Source organism: Globicephala melas, chromosome 14 (assembly GCF_963455315.2).
Source record: "Globicephala melas chromosome 14, mGloMel1.2, whole genome shotgun sequence".
In the NCBI taxonomy this organism is placed as follows: Eukaryota; Metazoa; Chordata; class Mammalia; order Artiodactyla; family Delphinidae; genus Globicephala; species Globicephala melas.
The window spans coordinates 72,640,248-72,663,880 of NC_083327.1; the positions used below are offsets into that span (position 1 = coordinate 72,640,248).

At 36.0% G+C, this 23,633-nt stretch overlaps 1 protein-coding gene and 1 pseudogene across 3 annotated transcripts in view; one reads left to right on the forward strand and one right to left on the reverse strand.

The window, feature by feature from the left end:
* TAB2 (TGF-beta activated kinase 1 (MAP3K7) binding protein 2) overlaps window positions 1-23,633 on the forward strand; it is an 86,620-nt gene that overhangs the window by 33,975 nt on the left and 29,012 nt on the right. For 2 of the 3 annotated variants that reach the window (XM_030853202.3, XM_030853205.3), the window contains 2 exons: window positions 14,198-14,388; window positions 21,973-23,473. In XM_030853202.3, the coding sequence (XP_030709062.1) occupies window positions 14,287-14,388; window positions 21,973-23,473 (1,603 nt within the window). In that variant the 5' untranslated portion in view covers window positions 14,198-14,286. Of the gene's footprint in view, window positions 1-5,323; window positions 5,379-14,197; window positions 14,389-21,972; window positions 23,474-23,633 lie in introns of all 3 variants that reach the window. The other variant, XM_060283606.2, reaches the window with a different exon arrangement.
* On the reverse strand, window positions 9,407-10,709 carry LOC115851306 (large ribosomal subunit protein eL30 pseudogene; annotated as a pseudogene).

The following is a 23,633-nucleotide window of genomic DNA, read 5'->3' on the forward strand; positions in this document are numbered from 1 at the left end:
TTTATTCTGTTCCATGGCAGTGAATTCCACCATTCTGTCTTCCAGGTCACTTATCCGTTCTTCTGCCTCAGTTATTCTGCTATTGATTCCTTCTAGTGTATTTTTCATTTCAGTTATTGTATTGTTCATCTCTGTTTGTTTGTTCTTTAATTCTTCTAGGTGTTTGTTCTTTAATTCTTCTAGGTCTTTGTTAAACATTTCTTGCATCTTCTCCATCTTTGCCTCCATTCTTTTTCCGAGGTCCTGGATCATCTTCACTATCATTATTCTGAATTCTTTTTCCGGAAGGTTGCCTATCTCCACTTCATTTAGTTGTTTTTCTGGGGTTTTATCTTGTTCCTTCATCTGGTACATAGCCCTCTGCCTTTTCATCTTGTCCATCTTTCTGTGAAGGTGGTTTTTGTTCCACAGGCTGCAGGATTGTAGTTCTTGCTTCCGCTGTCTCAGTGTTGCCTTCTTTAATTAATCGTTTCCATAAACCCTCCACTTCCCTCAGAATTGATGGATCCCTTCTTTGTTTCCCATGTATACTGCAGCACAACTCAGTTACAGTTCAGTTATTATATTTACTTGTTGATGTATTGTCTTCCCCTACTAAAATGTAAATTTCTTGAGTGGAGGCAACTGTGCTTTTATTAATTTTAATATTTTCAGCACCCATTATCATATAGAGTGACTAGTAGACACTCAACAAATGTTTATTGAGTAAGCAAAATATGTATACTATATAGTACATATGCAAATATAATATATAACAGTAATATATTAGAAAATGTGTCATTTCATAAATCAAAATATGAAGTAGATGATCACTTTCATATATTTTTGCAGTTCATATTTTCTTATTATGAAAGTCTCTAGATTTATGGATAAGCATTGTATAATGAGATTTCTGGTTCTTTATTCAACTATATTATACAATTAAAAATATTGAGTATTCTCTAAGGGTATCTATAATTGTTTGGAGAATTGTGAAATAGCTTTATATGTAATAAATCTGCTGAGATAGAAGTTTCTGTACAGTTTTGAGATTATTCTTGACCATCTAATATAAAATTCATTCCCCATAACTATAACAAGATTAATAGCCATCTTTTCAACAGTTTTGTAGTGTTAGATTTGAAAGACTGGCACATAACTTAACAAAAAACAAAATTACTTTACTTTAGAGAGTTGATTCAATTTAATATTGTTTCACTGTTTTAACCACTCATTTTAAATACACTGTAATTTCTTTTGAAGATTCTGAATACTGTTATAGTAATGAAATCTTTCTTTTAAATGTTTTCCTTTGCACATAGATCCTTATGTACTTTCTCCATTAGCAGGCTTAGCAGTCTCATGATTCACCACAGTTGTCAATTACCAATCAAGTGTATGTATATGATTTTAAAATTACTGATATAACTTTTTGTTAGTTATTAAAGGTTTTGGAGATCAAGAATAACTGTCCATTTATACTGTGTCTAACTCATGAAGTTAATCATCACACTCTCAGTGCCGTAACACACACACATACCTAGCATCTGGCCAGCAGTCTACACTGGGGAGAAGTCAGCTAAGGGCCATGACAGTAGAAAGAAGATGGGCAAAGTTAGATGAGATGAACAGAAAAAACAGGGGTCAAGGAAGGGGTTGAAACTACATGGAGATGGTGAAACTTCTTATAACTTTCTCTGAATCTTCATCTTAAAATGCCATTCTAGATTAATATTTTAACCACATTATTATAATTTTTACATGTCACTGAGACTGTTAGTTCATTCCAAATGTTTATGGTTGATGTAAGATGTAAACTGGTTCTTTCAAGTGCTTTCATTTCTTTTTCTCCTCTTTTTTTCCCTTTTACCCATAAATAGGAGCTTATTATCATATCACATATTTATATCATGTTTTCTTTTAAAGATATTTGCATACAGGATGCATTATCCAAAAATTACATGAAAAGGGGCTCACTCAGAAGTAACTTTGTTTCCATCTTAAAGCCCTAATGTATTGAAAGATAATAATGGGGTATGAATTGGAAAATACACACAAGGTAGTTAGTTATATAATATGTTTTGATGGATTATAACCATTCTGCCTTAGATTTATTGCACTTTTCTTGATCCTTAGAAAATGGTAGCACTCACCACAAAACCACAATACATAAATTGCCAAGTGTGGCTGACTTGCACATTCCTTTTAGAGGAACTTATAACTGGTAAGCCTTTTAACCATAAGAAATGGTCAACATTCAATGAACTTGAGGCAGTGTATTAAATGAGAAAATTGGGAAATTTTTTTTTAAGAGGAGGTAATGTGGATCATTATGTTACTTCAGTTATTAATATTTACTGTTTTTCTTTAGAAAATAAATTACTGTAGGCTTATAAAGTTGAGAAATACATTTTCTGGTAACATAATCCTTTGTTCCCTTTAATCTTTTAACTAACACTAAATCTGAACATGATAGGTAAAGTAAGTAGCATTTAGGTGACTAACTTGGTGTGTTTCTGTTATTTTATTTTTGCAAATATCTATGTAAAATGATTCAGTATTACAGCTGTTTTATGCTAAAGTTTATGCTACAGGTGAATTATACTTACCCTGTTTTTAATTGTAGATGATGATAGTATTTGAATTTTAGATTTTTAATTGCCGTAGCTATAATTCTTACATTTTAAATGTTAGGAAAATAACTTGATATTATAGAATTTGGGGGGCAGTGAGTTTGCTTTGCCTTAATAAAGATGTAATATCATGCTCCAAGAAATACAGTTCTAAAAATTTGCTGTTGAAGTTAATTTTGAGATTTTTCATTATTCAATTAATGGCATTTGTAAATTCTTTTAAAGTTAATCAGATGTGAAGTGCATCAACGATTACCTACTTGGCATTTGATGAGATACTTACATATTACACCAATAATGAAAAAGGTATTTTAAATAGTGTATATAATTAGGAAGGTAATACTTTTTTTTTAAGTTTAATTCTGAAATCTTCATTGAGGCCAAAAAGTTTCAAAACTTGCTTTAACTTTAAAAAAGTTATAGCTAACTCACTGCACAGTCTGATCCTGTCAGCCAGTCCACAGAGAGACACAAGTTAAAATTAGTAATAAGAAACTGTTAACATCATATTGACAACCAAATATGTAAGTTGAAACATTCTACCTTCCAATTAGACATCCTGGGGAGTTGAGTAACCGTTGTTGAGGTCAGGGGCTTTGCAGTACAAACAGTTCTGTTAAAATTTGACATATGTGTTCCTAAAAAACACCATACTATGGAAAATAATACAGTCAAAAAATAAAAAAACAAAACCCTACAAGACTTACGGGAAACATGGAATTGGGGTACAACACTCAAAATGTCATCAGTGAACATTTAGAAAGATAGGAACCTTAAAAAACATGATAGTATAGTTTTACACATGTTAAGTGGCTAAGAAATATGTAAATACTTGTACAATATTTATACAAATAAATATTGTATTTTGCTTTTAAACCCTCCTGAAGTTTGCCTTGTAAAAGAAGTTTCCACATAGTTGTGGAAGCTTGCTATTGTGAAGTGGTTGAAGAAGGGTTTTCTGAAATCACAAGGGAAGTTGAACACAAGTTGTGGATGGGTGTGACTGATTCCACGAAGATGCAGTGAGCTGAGGTAGCTGGCAGATGGTTGAGGTGTGTTCACATTCACATTTTGTGTATTCACATGCAGCTTGTTTCAGCTGAGTATGGTTTTCTGCATTCACCTAGTGTTTCTGGCAGATAAAATCACAGCAAAATTCATTTAGTGTTCAAATTGTTCCCTAACATATCAATTGCATTGAAACAAATTTACAGTTTCAAAACAAGTATTACAGCAGCACTGACATAGCCAGGGGTAAGGCAGACACTTTAGTTTGGAGGGATAGCTACCATTTTTTATAGTAGGCTTTAATCTAGATGTATTCTGATCTGTATTTAGAGATTTATTGCAGCAATATTTTTTGAACATCTACTACTTGCCTTACACTTTCTAAGTGTTTAGGGTACAGCAGCGGTGAACAAGGTAGTCTCTCCACTTTGAAACTAACATTACTTGTGTAAAAATTTCTGTTTGTTGTCAAGGGTTAGTTTTAGGAGGTAAAATTGGATAGATGAATGGAAGAGGAAGTCTGGTAAAAGGAGTCTACTGGGCAGCAAGGCTTTTCTCTTACCTCTTAAATATATATACTTTTATAAGACAATTTCCTAGGGTTCTATCCAACTCAAGATTTCATTGTTTATAGAAAAAATTATCGTCTCTGGAAGTCACTATGGAAATCAGAGTTAAATTTTAGGATGGTATATATGGTTAAAGTGGAAAGACCTTCTTGTCCACAAGCTAAAGGAGAATCCTAATGCAGTTGAGAAATGAACTTTAGTTTTATATATTTCTTCCTATTTCTCTGTGATATTTCAACATGAACTGTATTTTTTTTTGTTATAATAATTAAATTTGTTCCAGCAAAACTCAACCATGTACAAACTGGGCAAAGATAAAATATGTATACCAGTTTACATAATAATACTAAACCGTTAGTGTTAACTCAAGCTCTTCTTTGATAAAGGCCACTGTACACTTGCAGCCTTCATTGGCCTTTCTCGTCTTCTCTTGTAGATACTCACCACCCCAAACTCCTTCTTCATAATTCCCTTTCCTCCTGTCCCTCCTTCTTTTAGCCAGACAGGTGACTGACTCATTGTCTCCAGAACCTGCCCAGTATTTGGTTGCCTTGCTTCATACTTTAACCTTATTTAAGTACCCATGATTCAAGACCCTCCCACACCTTCCCTCAGCCCAGAGAGCCCTTTAAACACCTATAGCACAGTTTATATCACTTATCTGGCACTTATATGCAACCTAATATTTGGTTTTCAGGTAGATTTATCTGAGTTACCTAATTAAAACAAATTATTTGTCCCATATACATGGGAAAGGAAGGCCTCAAAGGCTCAGTCAACTCCTTCAATATTCTGCAGCCAGAGTGGCCTGCAGCTGTGTTTGCTAAGGTTTTGTTCCTTTGTACTTTGTGGAAATTCATGATATTTAGAATAAATAATTATTACTACTAGTGTTTGTAGTTTTTGCTACAGGCCAGGCAAGTGTAATACCATTAATTTTCACTGTGTTATCACTAATCCTGTAAATTCTTGGAGTTTCCTTCATTTTACAAGGAAGAAATGATAGTGTTAATGGCTACCATTTACATAAGCTATTTTATTTACTTGTTTGCTTGCTCTGTGTTCCTTTTTATTATCTTATGTGTATTACTCAAAATCATGTGAGGTAGCTACTCTGTCATCACCATTTTGTAGGTGAAGAAACTGAGACACAGAGGAGTTTAATGATTTGCCCAAGAAGACACTGCAAGTAAGTGACAGATTAAATTTCATAAATAAATGAGCACAAATTATAGAATCCTAGAATTTATACTTAACCAGCCATTTAATTGTCTCATCTTATTAAATGAAACAATGCCCACTAATGTAGAAATTGAGGGTGAAATATTTAGCAGTGTTATTTCTGTTTTTAACTATTAATATGTTCTTTTGCCAGAAAATTTTAGAAACAGATGGTTAGAGTATTGTTTCTTGAAATTCTACTGCTTAGGAAAGTTTTAAGCTTATCTGAGAGTTACATTTAATTTATTCATTGATTTCTTTTTTTTAATAAGACTTTAATAATAAAGGCCAACACTTTGTCAAGTTTAAATTACATAAATCTAAGTAGTTTATATAAGATACATTACCAGTTACTCCGTTTTTATTTATCTTTTTATAAATTAATTAATTTATTATTTATTTATGGCTGCATTGGGTCTTCGTTGCTGCATGCAGGCTTTCTCTAGTTGTGGTGAGTGGGGGCTACTCTTTGTTGTGGTGCACGGGCTTCTCACTGTGGTGGCTTCTCTTGTTGCAGAGCACAGGCTCTAGGCACACGGGTTTCAGTAGTTGTGGCATGCGGGCTCAGTAGTTGTGGCTCACAGGCTCTAGAGCACAGGCTCAGTAGTTGTGGCGCACAGGCTTAGTTGCTCCGTGGCACGTGGGATCTTTCTGGTCTAGGGATCGAACCCATATACCCTGCATTGTCAGATGGATTTTTTTTTTTTTTTTTTTTTTGCGGTACGCGGGCCTCTCACTGCCCTGGCCTCTCCCGTTGCGGAGCATGGGCTCCGGACGCGCAGGCTCAGCGGCCATGGCTCACAGGCCTAGCCGCTCCGTGGCATGTGGGATCTTCCCAGACCGGGGCACGAACCCGTGTCCCCTGCATCAGCAGATGGACTCTCAACCACTGTGCCACCAGGGAAGCCCTGTCAGATGGATTCTTAACCACTGCACCACCAGGGAAGTCCACTCCTTTTTTCTTAAAAGTTAGATCTCTGGGAATTTTGCTTTCCTCCATCATTTATTTTGTATGGTACCTCCTGGCCAGGAGCAGTCAACTTTAATCTTTTACATATCGGTATAGTCATAGTTTGGGGGTTTTGTTTGTTTTTTAATCTCTTGTCAAGGTTTGTTTAAAAGTAATACATCTCATCTAAATCTATAATTTCAATAGCAGAATAGTAGTGTTTACCCCTATCCCCTCCCCTCTCACTTCTCCCCATTTATCCTGGGGTTAGAATTGCGAGAGCTTTGCTGTTTTCTTGGACTTGATGGAAAGCCAGCTTTTGGTCACATATGGTTAATATTCTACAGTTTTTTCATTAACAACACACACACTTTTCTTCCCAAAATGCTAGTAGGGGAAGGACCTTGGCAATATAATCCACCCCTCATAATAGATTAAGTGTAGGCTAACAGTATTTACAGGAAAAAGTAATATAAATACTGAATATGGATTTAAGCAAAAAATTGTGAAATAAGTATTGGGCAGATGGACATTGGAGTGAAGAAGCATGGTTATATTATGGGATGGGAACTAAGTTATAAAGCTAACTCTTCATTTTCCACAGTAGGAAGTCCATAGAAAATGTATAAAATTGAAAAATCAAGAAACAGCCCTATAATCATCTTTGTATAATGTGGAGAAACAGCTCAGTGTTGACAGTGGAATATGGAATAGGATAAAAGTGGAGAGGCATGAGACAGGGAAATTGCTGGTTTCTCGATAAACTTTGTAGTACTGTTTGGCTTTTAAAAAACTATGTACATGTTTTCTTCTTTAAATTTTTATTTAATTTTTCATTATAGGGTATATCCTTAAAATAGTTCCGGAACAAAAAATTAAGATATTTTAAAATCAATTTTTGTATATAATGTTTAGTGTTTGGGCTGGAAGGAATGTTGGCCTTTAGGGAAAAAATTAATAATGACTGTATGATGTTTTATACATAATATAACCAAGAATATTTTTCTTTGACTGTTCTTAAGTTATATGGTAGGATTGTCTCATCTATGCTCAGATTTTAATTAATGCCAGCACCATAGATGCCTCTCAAATGTTTATCTGCAGCCTAGACCTCTCCTCTGAGCTCCAGGTCCATATATCCCAACTCCCTCTGTGATATCACTGTTTTGAGGTTTTAAAGGTACCCTCGACTCAGTATGTTCAAAACTAAACTTAGAATCTACCCCTTTGTTTTCTTGGACCTTTTCTGTTGTTCCCTAGTTTATAGATGGGACCACCATCTGAGCAAATAAGAAAGCAACCTTTATACCTCCTTCTTTACCCCAGTATCTAATCCATCTCAAAGTTCTATTAAATTTTACTTCCTAAATATCCCTGAAGATTTTCCTTCTACTCACTGTCCATTGCTATCTCTGCAGTTACAAGCTATTAACTATTTCATGGTTACACTACAGCATTTTTCTAACTGGTCTTCTCATATATTCTTTTGCCCCTTTTCTCTGTACTATAGCCATTCTTCATACATACAGGTTTTCTTGATCATGTCACCTTTCCTGCCTCTGAGCTTAAATCTATCAGTGGCTTCCCATTACCCTGAAGCTAAAACCTCCAAATTTTAATGGCCCAAAAGGCACTTCACGATGTGGCCCCTACCTTTTTCTTGCTGCTGCTCTTTATAGTTTTTCCTCATGTACTCCTTTCCAGTCTGTTTTTGAATGATGTGAAACGGATGAAAAAGACTGCTGTGTCAGCAACAAGGTAGACTGAGATAGCAGGCAGCAGATCTGGTAGCAGGAGGCAGACAGAATATAAAATAGTGGACACGTTAAAATAGTAACCTAAATTATGAGCTTGTTTTGATGTGCCTTTAATCCAGGAATGTCTGTGACCTGGAGAGCAAGGGTATAGACTCTAATACTTGTATCTCCAACATGGTATCTGCTGCATACTAGGCACTCCTTAAATTTGTGGGTTGTGGATGGTGATGATAGTCTAATTTTAAATATCCAGTTACCTCATAAATGCTCAAATTTTGATCAGACCTATAAGTTCTGTTGCTTTTCTTTATTGTTGTTTTTTAATCTGAAGACTGTGGTCTCTTCTTGTGAGTACAGTTAAACCATTATTTGTGTTATACTCTTACAGTCCTGGAAGAATTCACCATGGTAAACAATAGTGAAAATGAAGACTTGATAATTATCATAACGTGAAGTCTGAGTGAGCCATTAACTGATACTTAGTACTCTGCACTGTCATAATATTGAGAGGTCAGAAATAAATTGCTTACATACTCTAAGAAAGGAAAGAATATGGCACATTTTGTAAATCTTTCCAGTATATTTATGGTTGGGTTTTGTAGTACTGTGTATACTCTGCTACTGTTTAGGATCCTTAAGAAATTATTCCTCCTAGATCATTTGAGCTGGTGGCAGGTTAGGTGCCAAAATTTTGCACCTACTGTTAGAAGCATACCTATAAAGTATGACTTCTTTATTTTCTCAGAAGAGCAGTCATTTTGCATCTTAACCATAGAAAATATATTTTTGTTTATTATTAGAAATAATTTTCCAGAGTAAGTTGTAAGGTATTTCTTGGTTTTCCTTTCGTAATTAAATAAATACCTGTTTGTTTCAGTAATGTGTTTAGTTGTAAAACTTATTCATTCACCCACAAAGGCTATATTTAAAAATAGTTATCTTGCCTTGTCCTTAAAGTTTACTTTTGCTGGATGCAGGATGTGGGTTGATTGTTTATTTTCCCTTTCAGCACTTAAATTTTGTCATTTCGGTATCTTCTGGACTCCACTGTTTTTGATAAGAAGTCGGCATTCATTTGAATTGTTGTTTCCCTGTATTTCGTTTCTTCGGCTCCTTTCAAGATTTTTTTTTTCTTTGGTTTTCAGCACTTCGACTGTTAGGCCTCTCTGTGGTTTTCTTTGGCTTTTCCTGTTGAGGGTTTGCTGATCTTCTTGATCAAGATCTTTTTGTTTGTTTGTTGTTTTTAAAACAGGCTCTGGCCAGTTTTATTATAGAAAAATTTTGCATGATTTACTTTTCACTAATCTGTTTTGGCATGCTTCTAATGATATCAGAATCACCTGGATCATTGATAGCCATTGTGCATATTCTTTGGTATTTCCCACATGCTGTGCCCAATTCAACATTATTGCCACTGTAGATGGATACCAGTTTTGGCCAACATGGCATAATACTCTGTTTCAGATTTCCTCAATCTGAGCAGTTGTAGGTGAGGATGACAGGTTTCACTTTGCCTTGTCTTATTTTCAGAGCCTGCATGTACCCCAGCATGTACTTTCCACTTTTCATAAGGAGTTGGAATCTTGAGTTGATCTAGAGTCTAGAGTTGATTGACTTAGGCAACTTTTTTGTCTTCTTTGTGACCACCACCTTCCTGCCTTAGGTGCAGGATGGCGCCCAACCAAGAGCAACCTCCAAGATGGCCGGGGAGCCAGTCAAGACCTTCTGGATGTGTAAATTTATATCATTTACTAACTTGGGGAAATTTTTAGCCACTGTTTCATTAAATACTTTTTTCTACCCCATTCTCCCTCCCCTTTTCTTCTGGATTTCCACTTACAGGTATATTATATTAGAGTTATTGATTCTTTCTCACAGGTCCCTGAGGGTCTGTTCATCTCCCTACCTCAACCATTTTTTTTTTCCTCCACTCTTCCGGTTAGAATGATTTCTGTTGCTTTGTCTTCAAGTTCACTGACTCTTTCTTCTGTCATTTCTGATCTGTGGTTAAATCTAGCCAGTGAATTTTTTTATTTCAGACATTTTTCACTTCTTGAATTTGCATTTTTTTAATAGTTTCTTTCTTTTTTTTTTTTTGGCTGAGAAATCCAAGTATATTTGCCTTTACATTCTTGAACATAGTTAAAATAGCTGCTATAAAATCCTTATGTGCTAATTCTAGCATCTGGGTCATCTTGGGCTTGGTCTCCCTTAGTTGCCTTTCTCTTGAGAATGGGTCAGTTTTTCCTGTTTCTTATGTATAGTAATTTTAGTTTATAACTTGGACATTATGAATGACACATTGTAGAGACTCTGGAGTCTATTATGTTCCTCTAGTATTGATGTTTGGGTATTGATGTTTGGTTGGTGGTTTGCTTCCTTACTTGTTTGTTTCAGTAGGCAGTTAACTTGGCTCAACTCAAACTTCAAACTGAAATGTCAGTTCTGTTATTTTAGCCTTAGCCTGGCTGTTTGGAATCTCTCGCATATGTGTAGTTTGGGGATCAGAGATACGTGCAGAATTTATACACAGAATTTGGTGCTTCTCTCCTTTCTATGATTTACTGGCTAGATTTTCAGCTGTTGTGGTCATGCCACAACATGACCTATCCTTTGGTTCATTAAGTGAGTAAGACTATGGATTTACTTGTTTGGGTTTTAGCTGAGCAAACCAACTGAGGCCTGCTCTCTGGCTAAAAGCCATTTAAAAAATGGAAAATCACCCTGTGCTGTCCACTTCTTCTACGTACTGACTTCCTTCACCTCCCCACCCCCAGCACCACCACTCCCCCTTTGCTGTTTCTGCCTTCAATCTCTTTATGCGTTGTCTAGTTATAGAAGTTGCTCATGAGAGAATTCGTCCAGTAGGAGCTACTTAGGCATTACAGGAAGTGGAATCCCTAAAATACAGTTGTACGTTTGAACAATTTTCTTGTTTGTGTACTTGATAGTCTTTATTAGAAAGCAAGCAAGTGTGATAAGAGTTTTTCAAAGAACTTTAGAAATTTCTGTATATGTTTTAACAATAGAATAAGTTGAAATTTATTTACATGATTCATCTACTTTTAAATAAGAAAGGTTGTCCTGAATTAGACTGAGAATTTATTTATTTGCCTCTCCCTCAAATTATGTATATAAATTTCCAATCTAGGTTATTTGAAATGCATGTTAGAAGCAAAAAATATGAAGAAACCATACAGTAAAACCTTTATTTCATCCAACAAATGTTACATCTTTGACTTAGATCCTGGGGATACAGCAGTGAACTTCAAAGTTCGTAATCCTGCGGAGCTAACGCTTTAGGGATAGGCAGGTGGGTAGGTAGGTATGTCAGATATTGATAAACGCTATGAAGTAAAAGCAAGGTATGAGGATGTGATAGGGAGGGAAGGGAAACAAGTGTGGCATTATTTTAGATAGATTGGTCAAGGAAGCAGTCTCTGAGGAAGTGACATTTGATCAGATATGTTAATGAAGTAAGAGAGAAAGCCATGCAAGTATCTGAGTGAAAAGTGTTCCAGGCAGAAGGAGCAAGGAGTCTAAAAGTCCTAAGGGAGGAATGAGATTGGCTTCTCTTTGGAAAGTAACCAGTATGAGGGAACTTAGTTTGGAACTGAGGGAATAAAGATGGTGGTAGGAGACAAAGCCCCAGGGGTGGTAGTTAGCCAGGGGCCTTGTTTAGGATTTTGTGCTGGGGAAATGATTGTTCTGATTTACTTTTCACAAAGATCACTCTGTTCAATAGAGTGGGAGGTGGGGGTAGAGCAAAGAGTTAAGGCAGGGAGGAGACCAGTTAGGAGACCTTCGCAGTAGTAGTCTAGGTGAACTATGATGGCAGCTTGGACAAGAGCGGTAATAGAGGTGGGGAGAAGTGGTCAGATTCAGAATATTCTTTTGCAGATAACAACCAACCAAACTTTATAATGGATTAGATATGGCATGTGAGAAGGAACAACTGAATGATTGGTGGTACCATATACGGAGATGAAAGAGACTGGGAAAGGTTTGGTTTGGATGGGGGAAAATTGAGAGTTCAATTATGGACATAGTAAGTTTGAAGTGAATTTTAGATATCCAAAAGGATATGTGAGGCAGGCAGCTGGTTATATTAGTCTGGAACTCAAGGGAGAGAGAGCTCCCTTGGTGTTGGACATACAGATTTGCAAAGCCTCTCTTTAAAGTAGTGTGTTTGGATGAGATTACCTTGAAGAGGAATGTAGGTGTAATTGAAAAGAAACCCTAGATCTGAACTCCATAACTCACCAACATTTAGATGTTCCGAAAGGGAAGAGGATCTGACAAAGGAAACTGAGAAGGAGCTGCTAGTGGGTAGGAGGAAATCCAGAAGAGTATAAATCTCAGAGGCCAAGTGAAGAAATTGTTTAAAGAATGAGGGAGTGGTTGACTAGTTCATAAGCTACAGAGAGGTCTGGTGAGATGAGGCCTGAGGAGTGACTGTTAAGTTAGACAACCTGAAGATCCAGGACAGCTTTGATAAGTGTAGTTTCAGTGGAGAAAAACTATGAAAACCTGACTGGGGTGGATTTAAAAGTGATAAGAGGAAGGAAATGAAGACAAAGAATAAACCACCCTTTCAAGGAGTTTAGCCCAAAAGAGGGAATGGGCAGATAAATGAGCTGATAGCTGGAGTGAAGTCAAGGAGGCTTTCTCAAGATGAGCAGTACTGTAGCCTGTTTATCGCCCTTTATTGTTATGTTTAAATATCTTTACTAATTTCCAGTACTTTTCTTTTCTCCTGCAACCCTTTTCTAGAAACACTACATTGAGTGCTAAAAATTGTGTGTGTGTGTGTGTGTGTGTTTTAGAAATAGATTTGAGAAATGTGTAATGCAGATAACTTGGTTTGGCAGTGCTTTTACCTATGAGATGTAACTAAGCTAAAGTCACACAGACAAAAGAATTAAGGAAGAATTAACCAAATGATAATAAAAAGCTTGAGAGTCTTTACCAAACATGATATCTCAATGAGCTTTTATTGTGTTGAGGATTCGGGAGGCCTGTCATAACTAAATTTACTCAAAAGTGTTTTAATATCTACTGTTAGGCTGAAAACTGTCTACAAAGCACTAGGTGTGTAATAATGGACAAAAGAGACCTAATTCCTATATTCATAGAGTTTACAGACTTGTATTTAAGCTTATGGAAAAGAGAAATGCTACAGATAAGAAATTTGTTTTAAAGAGATTGTCGTATTGTCAAATTTATACTAAAATGAAATGTATTTTAATTATTATGCAAATGGAATGATTTTAAATATTTTAATATGTTATTTAGGTTTAATATACTTTATACTATTTATATCCCAAAGAGGCTTTCAAGATTAAGCACGGTTTACATTAGGAATATTAGGAATATAAATAAGTTAGGTAATTCTCAACTTGGGCCATACGTTAGAATCACTCGGGGAGCTTTTAAATATCCACACGCTCATGCTGCTCCCAGCCAATTAAATCAGAACCTCTGGGGTTGGGGCCCAAGCATTAGCATTTTTAAAATACTGATTTTATAGAAACAGAGGGAATAAAATGCTGCTAAGGCCCTGAGAATGAATTGATTACACATTTAAAGATTAAGTATATCTGAAAATTAAGGCAAAATATCAAATGTTTTGATTCACAGATCAGTTTTAGACAAAGCAGGCAAAGCTATTTGTAGGACCAAGCTTTTTCAGGATCCAAACTTTAAAAATTTTAAGTAGAATAAACAAGATTACTTACCTTAGACTGTCCTCTGATCATTAAGAAAAAAATCAGTAAAGTTACTCAGTTTTCCATTTTAAAACAACCTTGACAGTTTCTTATTTGAATGCCTTTTGGCACAGCCATTATAAAGCATACAAATACATAGGAATTAGAACATTTTAAAGTTTGCCACCAGTAGTTATAAACTGACAAGACAGTATAACTATATGGGAAGCATTATAGGACTAAATAATATTTTTATAGTTTATATTAAATGTTAGGTACTAAAGCACATACCCTTTTGTATTGAAATTTTAAATCCACAACAATATTCATTCTATAACAGTTCTCATTAAAGTTTTTTTTCTTTCTTTCACAGAAAATGCTTGGACAGAAGAGATGAGTACTGTTTCCACTAAGGCCTAGAATTGCCTACTGTACAAATAGTCCTGATCAGGCAATATACGAATGGCCCAAGGAAGCCACCAAATTGATTTTCAGGTTTTACATGACCTGCGACAAAAATTCCCTGAAGTACCTGAAGTTGTTGTATCCAGGTGCATGTTACAGGTCAGTGTTCAATGATTTCTGAATTTATTAATACAAACTTGGTATTTTTTTAAACACTGAAAGAAAACTCTTTTATCTTCTTTGGCATTAGTGTGCTATGATGGAGAGATGAGCTTTGGTGTCTGATAGTCATGTGGCCTTTAGCAAGTTGTTAGGCTCTCTGTACCCCATCTGTCATATGGATCATACCTACCTTGTAAAGTAGATGTGAGGATTAAATGAGATCTCAATATAAAGCATTGATACATGGTCCACACTTACTATGAGCTTGCTTCACTCCCCCCTTTCCCCATTTTGCCAGAACTTTTAAAAATTCCAGGTCTTCATATGAAAGTGAGAAAATCATTAAATAAGGAATCAGGAAACTTGAGATCTAATCCTAAATGGGCACCCTAAACATATTTGACAAGTAATATGCCTTCTTTTGTACTTTAGTTTTCTTATTTGTAAAATGAGGAAATTTGACTAGACAATGCCTGAAGTCCCAATTCTAAAGAAGAAAAATGTTTATTTTTAAGTTTTCCAATTAATACCACTATCTAATAAATTTTTACATTTTTCTTAGTACGTACAATTTTAGAAATCCGTAATTCTAAATAGTTAGTGATAGTGTACCTTCTCATTTGATTAAACTGGAAACCTTTCTATCAAGAACTATTTTTCAGCTTGTTAGAATGGAGATATAAAAAAGTGATTTGGTTTCAGACATATTTATTCTTGATGAATGATTTTTAAAGTTTGAAATTATATGAAACTTTAAAGGCTCAATATCTGTACTTGATATCAAGTGACTACATTTTGTTCACACCCTATCATCTTTTTATCTGTACATTTAATTGGTCTACCCACCTTTAGTCTAACCCAGCTTTGGTCGCTCCTATCTATCCTCCTCACTTCTGCTAGAAATGTCTTTTTAAATGCAGGTTTTATCATATTTACCTGTTTAAAAACCTCATGGTTGTTCCCCATACCCTTCAGAGTAAAGTTTATATATCTTGACTAGGACATACTAGGTCTGTGATCTAAAATCGTGCCTTCTTCTGCAGCATGATCTCTTACCCAGTCCCTCCTCCCTCACACCCTATGCTATAATCATCCTCAACTGATTGGAATTCTCCAAACACGTCTGGCTCTTTCTGTGGTATATTGTTTAAGAGCATATGTTTTGAGTTAATAATACTGTATTGTATATTTGAAATTTGCTAAGAGAACAGATCTTAAGTATGCTTACCACCAAAAAAGAAAGAAAGAAGCCAGGGTGGGAGAGTTGGGGGATGGATGGAGGAAGGAAGGAAAGAAGAGTTGACTATGTGAAGTGGTGGATGTGTTAATTGTAGTAACCATTGCACAATGTATATGTATATTAAATCATCACATTGTATACCTTTAAAAAACATCATGTACAACCAAAATATATACAATTTTTATTTATCAATCATACCTCAGTTAAAGCTAGGGGGAAATAAATTTAAAAATTTAAATAATAACAAATAGTATATATTTTCCTGATAGAGACTTGAGTTCAAGATTTGACAGTTATTAGCAGCAATTGAATTAACCTCTCTGACCCCCATTTTCCTCAGGGGTACAATGGGAATAAAGAAAGTTCACAGAGAGTTAAATGTGATAATGCAGGAAAGCAACTAAGGATACCTGATTCATAATGAGTGCTCAATAAATGTTAGCAACCAATACGAATAACAGTAATAATAGTGGAAGGCCCATAATGAATATTTGGTGAATGAATCAATAGTCCATATTTGTTGATATCGGATGTGCAGCGAAATGAAAGAGGAAAAAAGGGTAATAAAAATGGAGTCAGAAGCTAAAGAAAGTATGGGAAGAAGCAGAGATAGGGGAAGGTATCTTCCCCTAGAACTCAGGTACCTCTTCCTAATTTTTCAAATAGCATTTTCTGATAAGACTATACTGAGAATGTTCAGTGAATCATTGAAAACTACAAAAATATTATATATAGGTTCTTCAATAAGATTGTATAAGATTTGCTACTGAAAGAACTGTCCAGAACATGGAGGGGGTGGGGAGGGAGGGAGGAGAGAGAAACTCTTACAGTATGATCTTCAGGATATATTAAGTTAAAAAAAAAATGTAGAGCAGTATATATAGATGTATGTAAATACATCTATAAATAAATATTCACATGTATGTACGTCTGCCCCTGTTTGCATGAGGAAATACTGGAAGGATTAAAAACAAAGTTAATAAAAGATGGTTACCCATGGTGGGCAAGGAGGAACAGGCCAGATGGGAGTGAGACTTCTCAGCGTGTATCTTTTAATATTGTTTTGATCTTTGTAAATGAATTACCTAGTTTTTTAAAAAATAAAATAAGTAAACATGTTTTCAACTTTACCAAAAAATAGAAAATAGATGATTTAGAATTTCTTTTGGGCCCCCAGTAGTATCAACTTTCACTGTGTTAATCTGGTTTTACAAACACAAACCTCCGTATGGCATGCTTCCCAACACCCAACTCTCTTTAAATTGAGTTGCTAATCATTCGAATAATGTCCCTTTTAGCTGATATAACACAAATGTGACAAGCAAGGAATGGGGAGGGCTCCTCTGGGGATACAACTAAGGTGTAAGTTTTCCCAAATTTAGAGTTACTTTTAAACTGTAACGGCAAATAAGCTACCTCTAAATGTAGTATAAACACCTCTTATTTGGTGACAGCCTTTCTTTTGAGAGCCACTCTCCCTTTCTCAGTTGGGTAGGCTGTCTTTTCTCTGGAGGGATCCTCCCTATAAGATACTGGTTCAGAACTTTTCTAGATAAAAAAAAAAAGTATATGGAATATTGAAAATTAGTAGCTAAAGAATCATGTCACACTACCACTTTGTATACATGTTCTTAGGAGGAGAACAGAAATATCTATCCTCTGTTCTCTTCCTGACTTTGTTTACTGTTCAGCCCCCTCTTTTTGGAACTACTCACATCATTTCCTTGTGCTGTGGATTCTCTAAGATAGCTATGTTATCAGTGGATGTAATTCATATCTTTAAAATTTGGTAATTAAATCATAACTTAGAATAGTGTAAAAATATTGCATAGTTGACACTTTAATTTTTTTAACTGAAATTTTCACTAGTTTTTAATTCTTTTAATATGACGATTAAATCTGTAAGTTTAAAATTGCTATTTCTTGGGCTTCCCTGGTGGCGCAGTGGTTGAGAGTCCGCCTGCCGATGCAGGGGACACGGGTTCGTGCCCCAGTCCGGGAAGATCCTGCATGCCACGGAGCGGCTGGGCCCGTGAGCCATGGCCGCTGAGCCTGCGCATCCGGAGCCTGTGCTCCGCAACGGGAGAGGCCACAACAGTGAGAGGCCCGCGTACCGCAAAAATAAATAAATAAATAAATAAAAATTGCTATTTCTTTTCAAAGTAATATGTTGTGTTACTTACCATATCCTTAATTGAAGCCTTCTCAGGTGCTCTCCACCCATAATCCTTATTCAGATTTCTATTAAAACACCTACCATTGTACATTATATTTATTTGCATACACATTAATCTCCTCCACTGGACTGTGAGATCCTTAAGAGCAGCGATTATATTCCTTTCTACATCCTACTGGGATGCTCAGTAAATATCGGTTGAAAGAGTGAATGAATCAGAGTTTGAGAAGGATGATTATAGTGTATACTTTGATATTATCTGTAATGTCTCTGTGCAAGAAGCTTGGAGAAAAATGAAAGATGAACTGAAAATAATGATTCAGACTCTTTTGTGGTTTTGAAAAGAATGCACATTTGTATATATATAAAAAAGCAGTGATTTTTCAACCTTTTAAAAACTCATCCCATCTCTTTTGATACACTTAAAGGGAGTCCTATACAGTTTCCCACTAAAAGTAGCCAGGGCTTCTTTGAGAAACAGCTGGTCCCAGGTCTGGGATAAGATGTGTACAAGATGATCTTAGACATCTTGTCATATTAGAAAGCAAGGAAGCTATGAAAGACTAATGGGCTCGTGTCATATGTACACAGGAGCCAACTTGGAGTCATTCCCACTAGGCTGAAGATAGGATATAATGACCACAATCAGTTGACACATATCAAAATGTTAAAGATACAGGAGTTTATAATGATACTGAAAATAAGTGTCACCTTTGGAAGTTGCTAGGGCACCAATTCATTATTCTAAAAGCCAGTAAAGAGAACTTATTTATCCTGCCTCTTCTGTGCAAAGAGTAAGTAAATAGTTAAAGAGATCAAGTTCTATGAGGAAGAATTGCAGCTAATACATGAGAAAGGAATCTTATATTTGGAATATCACCAAGAGCACCATTTTGCAACCCCTAATGAGATAAAGTTTCTAAACAGTGATTATCATTGGCTGATAAAAATCATTAGCTGGCGCTTCCCTGGTGGCGCAGTAGTTGAGAGTCCGCCTGCTGATGCAGGGGACATGGGTTCGTGCCCCGGTCCGGGAGGATTCCACATGCCGCGGAGCGGCTGGGCCCGTGAGCCATGGCCGCTGAGCCTGTGCGTCCGGAGCCTGTGCTCCACAACGAGAGAGGACACAACAGTGAGAGGCCCGCATACCACACACACACACACACACACACACACACACAAGAATCATTAGCTGGATCAAGCTGTGACAACATCAGAACCTACCAATCAGCCTTAAGATCACAAAAAGACAGGCAGATATATTATTGTGCCTCCTGTGTGATACACTATGAAATAAAGCCCATACAGGGTCTTGCTAACAATTTGTACATGAACCTGCGCATACCTCTAGTTGTACCTTCTAGTTCACAGTGAAATACAGAAAATATTGATACCACAGGGTGCAATCAGCTAATCCAGATGGGAAATCTGCTGGACAAATGATCATTTTTCAAAAAACAAATGGCTTAGAAAATTTGAGAAAGAGCGGAGGATTAATTATTATTATAAGAAATCTAAGAGGCATATCAACCAAATGAAATATGTGGACCTTGCTTAGATCCTGATTTAAACTAACTAAAAAGATACTTATGAGACAATCAAGGGGCTTTAACACTATTTGGATATTATGCGATCTTAAGTGTTGATTATTTTAGGGTATGATAATGGCACTGTGGTTATGTTTTAAGATACATACTGAAATATTTACAGATGGAAATTAAATAATGTCAGGCTTGATCTAGCTTGATGAAGGGAGCAGCTGGGGCTTACACATTTGATGAAGAAAGATTTGCCATATATTGATATTTTAAAAGATGCATGATGCATATAGGAGAGTTTGTCATATTTACTATTTTCATATGTGTTTAAAATTTTCCAAAATAAAATGTTTAATAAAAGGTACGTTTCCTTTTATCCTATTGTAGCCTTGTAAAATCCCTGTAAGTTCTTTTATGTTTTGCTGATAAGAAACTAATGTCTGTAGAGAGTAAAAAACCTAAGGGCACGTGAGTTATGGCATAGCTGGGACTAGGACATATTAAATAATGAGAGATTATAAAGAATTGAAAGGATTTTTGAGAGCTCAAGAGAATTAGAGAAGAAGACTTTTTAAATGGGAGTATCAGCTTTTAAAAAGGAAGTGTGGGATTGGATTTAGTAGGGAATATACATTTTAATTTGGGAATGTCGGCAAAGGAGATGAGAAGAAGAGGTCTTTGTGAGCTTTGACTTAGGAGGGAGAAGAATTTACTAAGAATAGCAATAAACTAAAAAAAAAAAAAAGAATAGCAATAAACTTAGCTTGAAGCAAAAAGCATCAGTTAGGTTTGGCAAAAGATAAGGTCTAACTATGATAAGGAGTAATCAATTGATAAAGATTGTGATGAATTTTTAAATTTTCTTTGAAAAACTAGTATATATCAATTCAGAGTTATGTGTAGGATAAAAGGATTTTTATAGCATGAGAGATTTGAAGTGTTCGTTTGGGGAAGAAAAAAAGTCAAACGTTGCTCACTAATCTTTTCTTTCGTATTATCTGGTCAAACTGTGGACTACCATTTCTTAACAAGACTTCGAGATGCCTTTTAGTTCCATTTTCTCTAATAAGATTTTATCTCATGTCAAACCACCTGTAGACATTTTAACTTGGCTATATTCATCCTCTTTATGTCTAAAACTGTCCCCTTTCTGTCAGGCTCTTTGTCTTCCAGCTGTCTTTGAATTCTCTTTCTCCCTTATAGCCAAATTGTGTTGACTGTTTATTTGTAGTCTTTCATAATTTGTTTCCACCATCAGTCATTATTTCATATCTTCTAACCGATCTTCTTGGCAAAAAGTTTTCCTTTCCTCTTCATCTTAAGTATCAGTGGAGTTCTTTATCTTCCCCAAACACCCTTTGTGTCTTCACTTCTCTGTTAATGAATGTTCAGTGGCTCTCCCCATTGCCTGTATTAAAGCCCAAACTCTAGTATAACTCATTTTTAACAAGCCCCGATTATTTAACCCCAATCTGCTTTTCTAACAATTTGTTCCACAAAATTTCCAATACAAACCTTTAACTCCAGCCAGATCTGCTCCAGTCACCTTGTTTAGAACATACTCTTCCTTACTATCACATTTATGTCTGTCTTTAGGCATGCCATTCCCTTCACCAGGAATGCCTTTTTTCCTATCCAAGTCCTACATATACTGTGAAACCCATGAGATTATACCTCCCTCATTAACACAGTCCTTTCTGCGGTAGCCTACGGTATTAACTCTCTGTTGAACTTCAATACCACTTATTATTTGACATATATTCATGTTTTAATAATGTTACCTTTTCATAAATCCATGGTTTGTCTCCCTAATTGAGTTGCAAGCTCTTCTAGGGAAAAGTCTGGTTTTATACATCATTTGAGTCTTCCACAGTCTCAAACAGAATGATGTACATATCGTAGGTGTTCAGTAAATATTTTTACGGATAATTTATAAGTAGTTTCTTTTGAGAATTCTTTAGAAACAGTCTAATTGTTTTTTTGTTTTGTTTTGTTTTTCATTTCTCTGGAGTAGAATTATATGATGCTATCTAAAGGCAAAGATGTGATCTCAGTTACTCTGGAGGCTACCTTGATCTTACATATGTATATGTATGTGGCTTGTTTGTTTTTAACACAAGAGGAAGCACATAAGGAATTGTAATGCCTTTGTTATGAATTTTAGAACTTTTTAATTTAAATACCACAAATAATAGTTTTTAAAAGGTCATTGGTTTAAAAGAATTACATAGCACATGAATATGCAAAATATTAATTATACAATATTATATGCTTAAGTTGAATGCTTATATTTTGTTCAAAATTCAAACTGCATTTTTAATTAAGTTGTAATTTTACTATATTTGCATGAATCCATTTTACTATAAAATAACTCCTAAAACAGAATACTGACTTTGTTCACTTTTAGCTATTGCTAGTTAGAGAACTTTTCCATTACATTAGTAGTGAGGATTTTTAATTCAACTATTTGCATAAATACTAGTTCTTCTCAAGTAAAAGAGCTCAAGTGTATCTGTTATAATTGTATTAAATAATCTCTTGTTAATCGTGTAATATTTAAGTAGTGATGAGAGTATATGCATTGGCTTCTGGTTGTTAACACAAGCTGTTTTTATTTCGTCTTATAGAATAATAATAACCTGGATGCCTGCTGTGCAGTTCTCTCTCAGGAGAGTACAAGGTATCTTTACGGTGAAGGAGACTTGAATTTTTCGGATGATTCTGGAATTTCTGGTCTACGCAATCACATGACTTCTCTCAACTTGGACTTGCAGTCACAGAATGTTTACCACCATGGAAGAGAAGGAAATAGAATGAATGGAAGTAGGACTCTAACGCACAGCATTAGTGATGGACAACTTCAAGGTGGTCAGTCCAATAATGAACTATTTCAGCAGGAGCCACAGACAGCACCAGCTCAAGTTCCTCAAGGCTTTAATGTTTTTGGAATGTCCAGTACATCTGGTGCTTCAAATTCAGCACCACATCTTGGATTTCACTTAGGCAGCAAAGGAACATCTAACCTTTCTCAACAAACTCCAAGATTTAATCCCATTATGGTAACTTTAGCCCCAAATATCCAGACTGGTCGTAATACTCCTACATCTTTGCACATACATGGTGTACCTCCACCTGTACTTAACAGTCCACAGGGAAATTCTATCTATATTAGGCCCTACATTACAACTCCTAGTGGTACAACTCGACAGACACAACAGCATTCTGGCTGGGTATCTCAGTTTAATCCCATGAACCCTCAACAAGTTTATCAACCTTCACAACCTGGTCCCTGGACTACATATCCTGCATCTAATCCTCTGCCACATACCTCAGCCCAGCAGCCAAATCAGCAAGGCCACCAGACCTCTCACGTCTACATGCCCATCAGTTCACCTACTACTCCACAGCCACCAACAATTCATTCGTCTGGTAGCTCACAGTCTTCTGCCCATAGCCAATATAACATTCAGAATATTTCAACAGGACCTCGGAAAAACCAGATTGAAATCAAACTTGAACCCCCGCAAAGAAGCAGTTCTTCGAAACTGCGTTCTTCTGGACCTCGAACCTCCAGCAGTTCCTCTTCGGTTAACAGCCAGACCTTAAACAGAAATCAACCCACTGTTTACATAGCTGCCAGTCCCCCAAATACCGATGAGGTGATGTCCCGTAGTCAACCTAAGGTCTATATTTCAGCTAATGCCACCACAGGAGATGAGCAGGTCATGCGGAATCAGCCCACTCTCTTCATATCCACAAACTCTGGAGCATCTGCTGCCTCCAGGAACATGTCCGGGCAAGTGAGCATGGGGCCTGCCTTTATTCATCACCACCCTCCCAAAAGTCGAGCAATAGGCAATAACTCTGCAACTTCTCCTCGAGTGGTGGTCACTCAACCCAATACAAAATATACTTTCAAAATTACCGTTTCTCCCAATAAACCCCCTGCAGTTTCACCAGGGGTGGTGTCCCCTACCTTTGAACTTACAAATCTGCTGAACCATCCTGATCATTATGTAGAAACAGAGAATATTCAGCACCTCACGGACCCTGCTTTAGCACATGTGGATAGAATAAGTGAAGCACGGAAGTTGAGTATGGGATCTGATGATGCTGCCTACACACAAGGTAATAATAATATTGGCAATGGGATCATTTTCCATTCTGGGCTTAATTGGTGTACATTTGATTTCACTGCAGAAGTGGATATCACCATTATTTTATCTTTTAAATGTTGCCTGAAATAATACTATCTTAAGAACCTTTGAGAGTGTTCATATAAATTTTG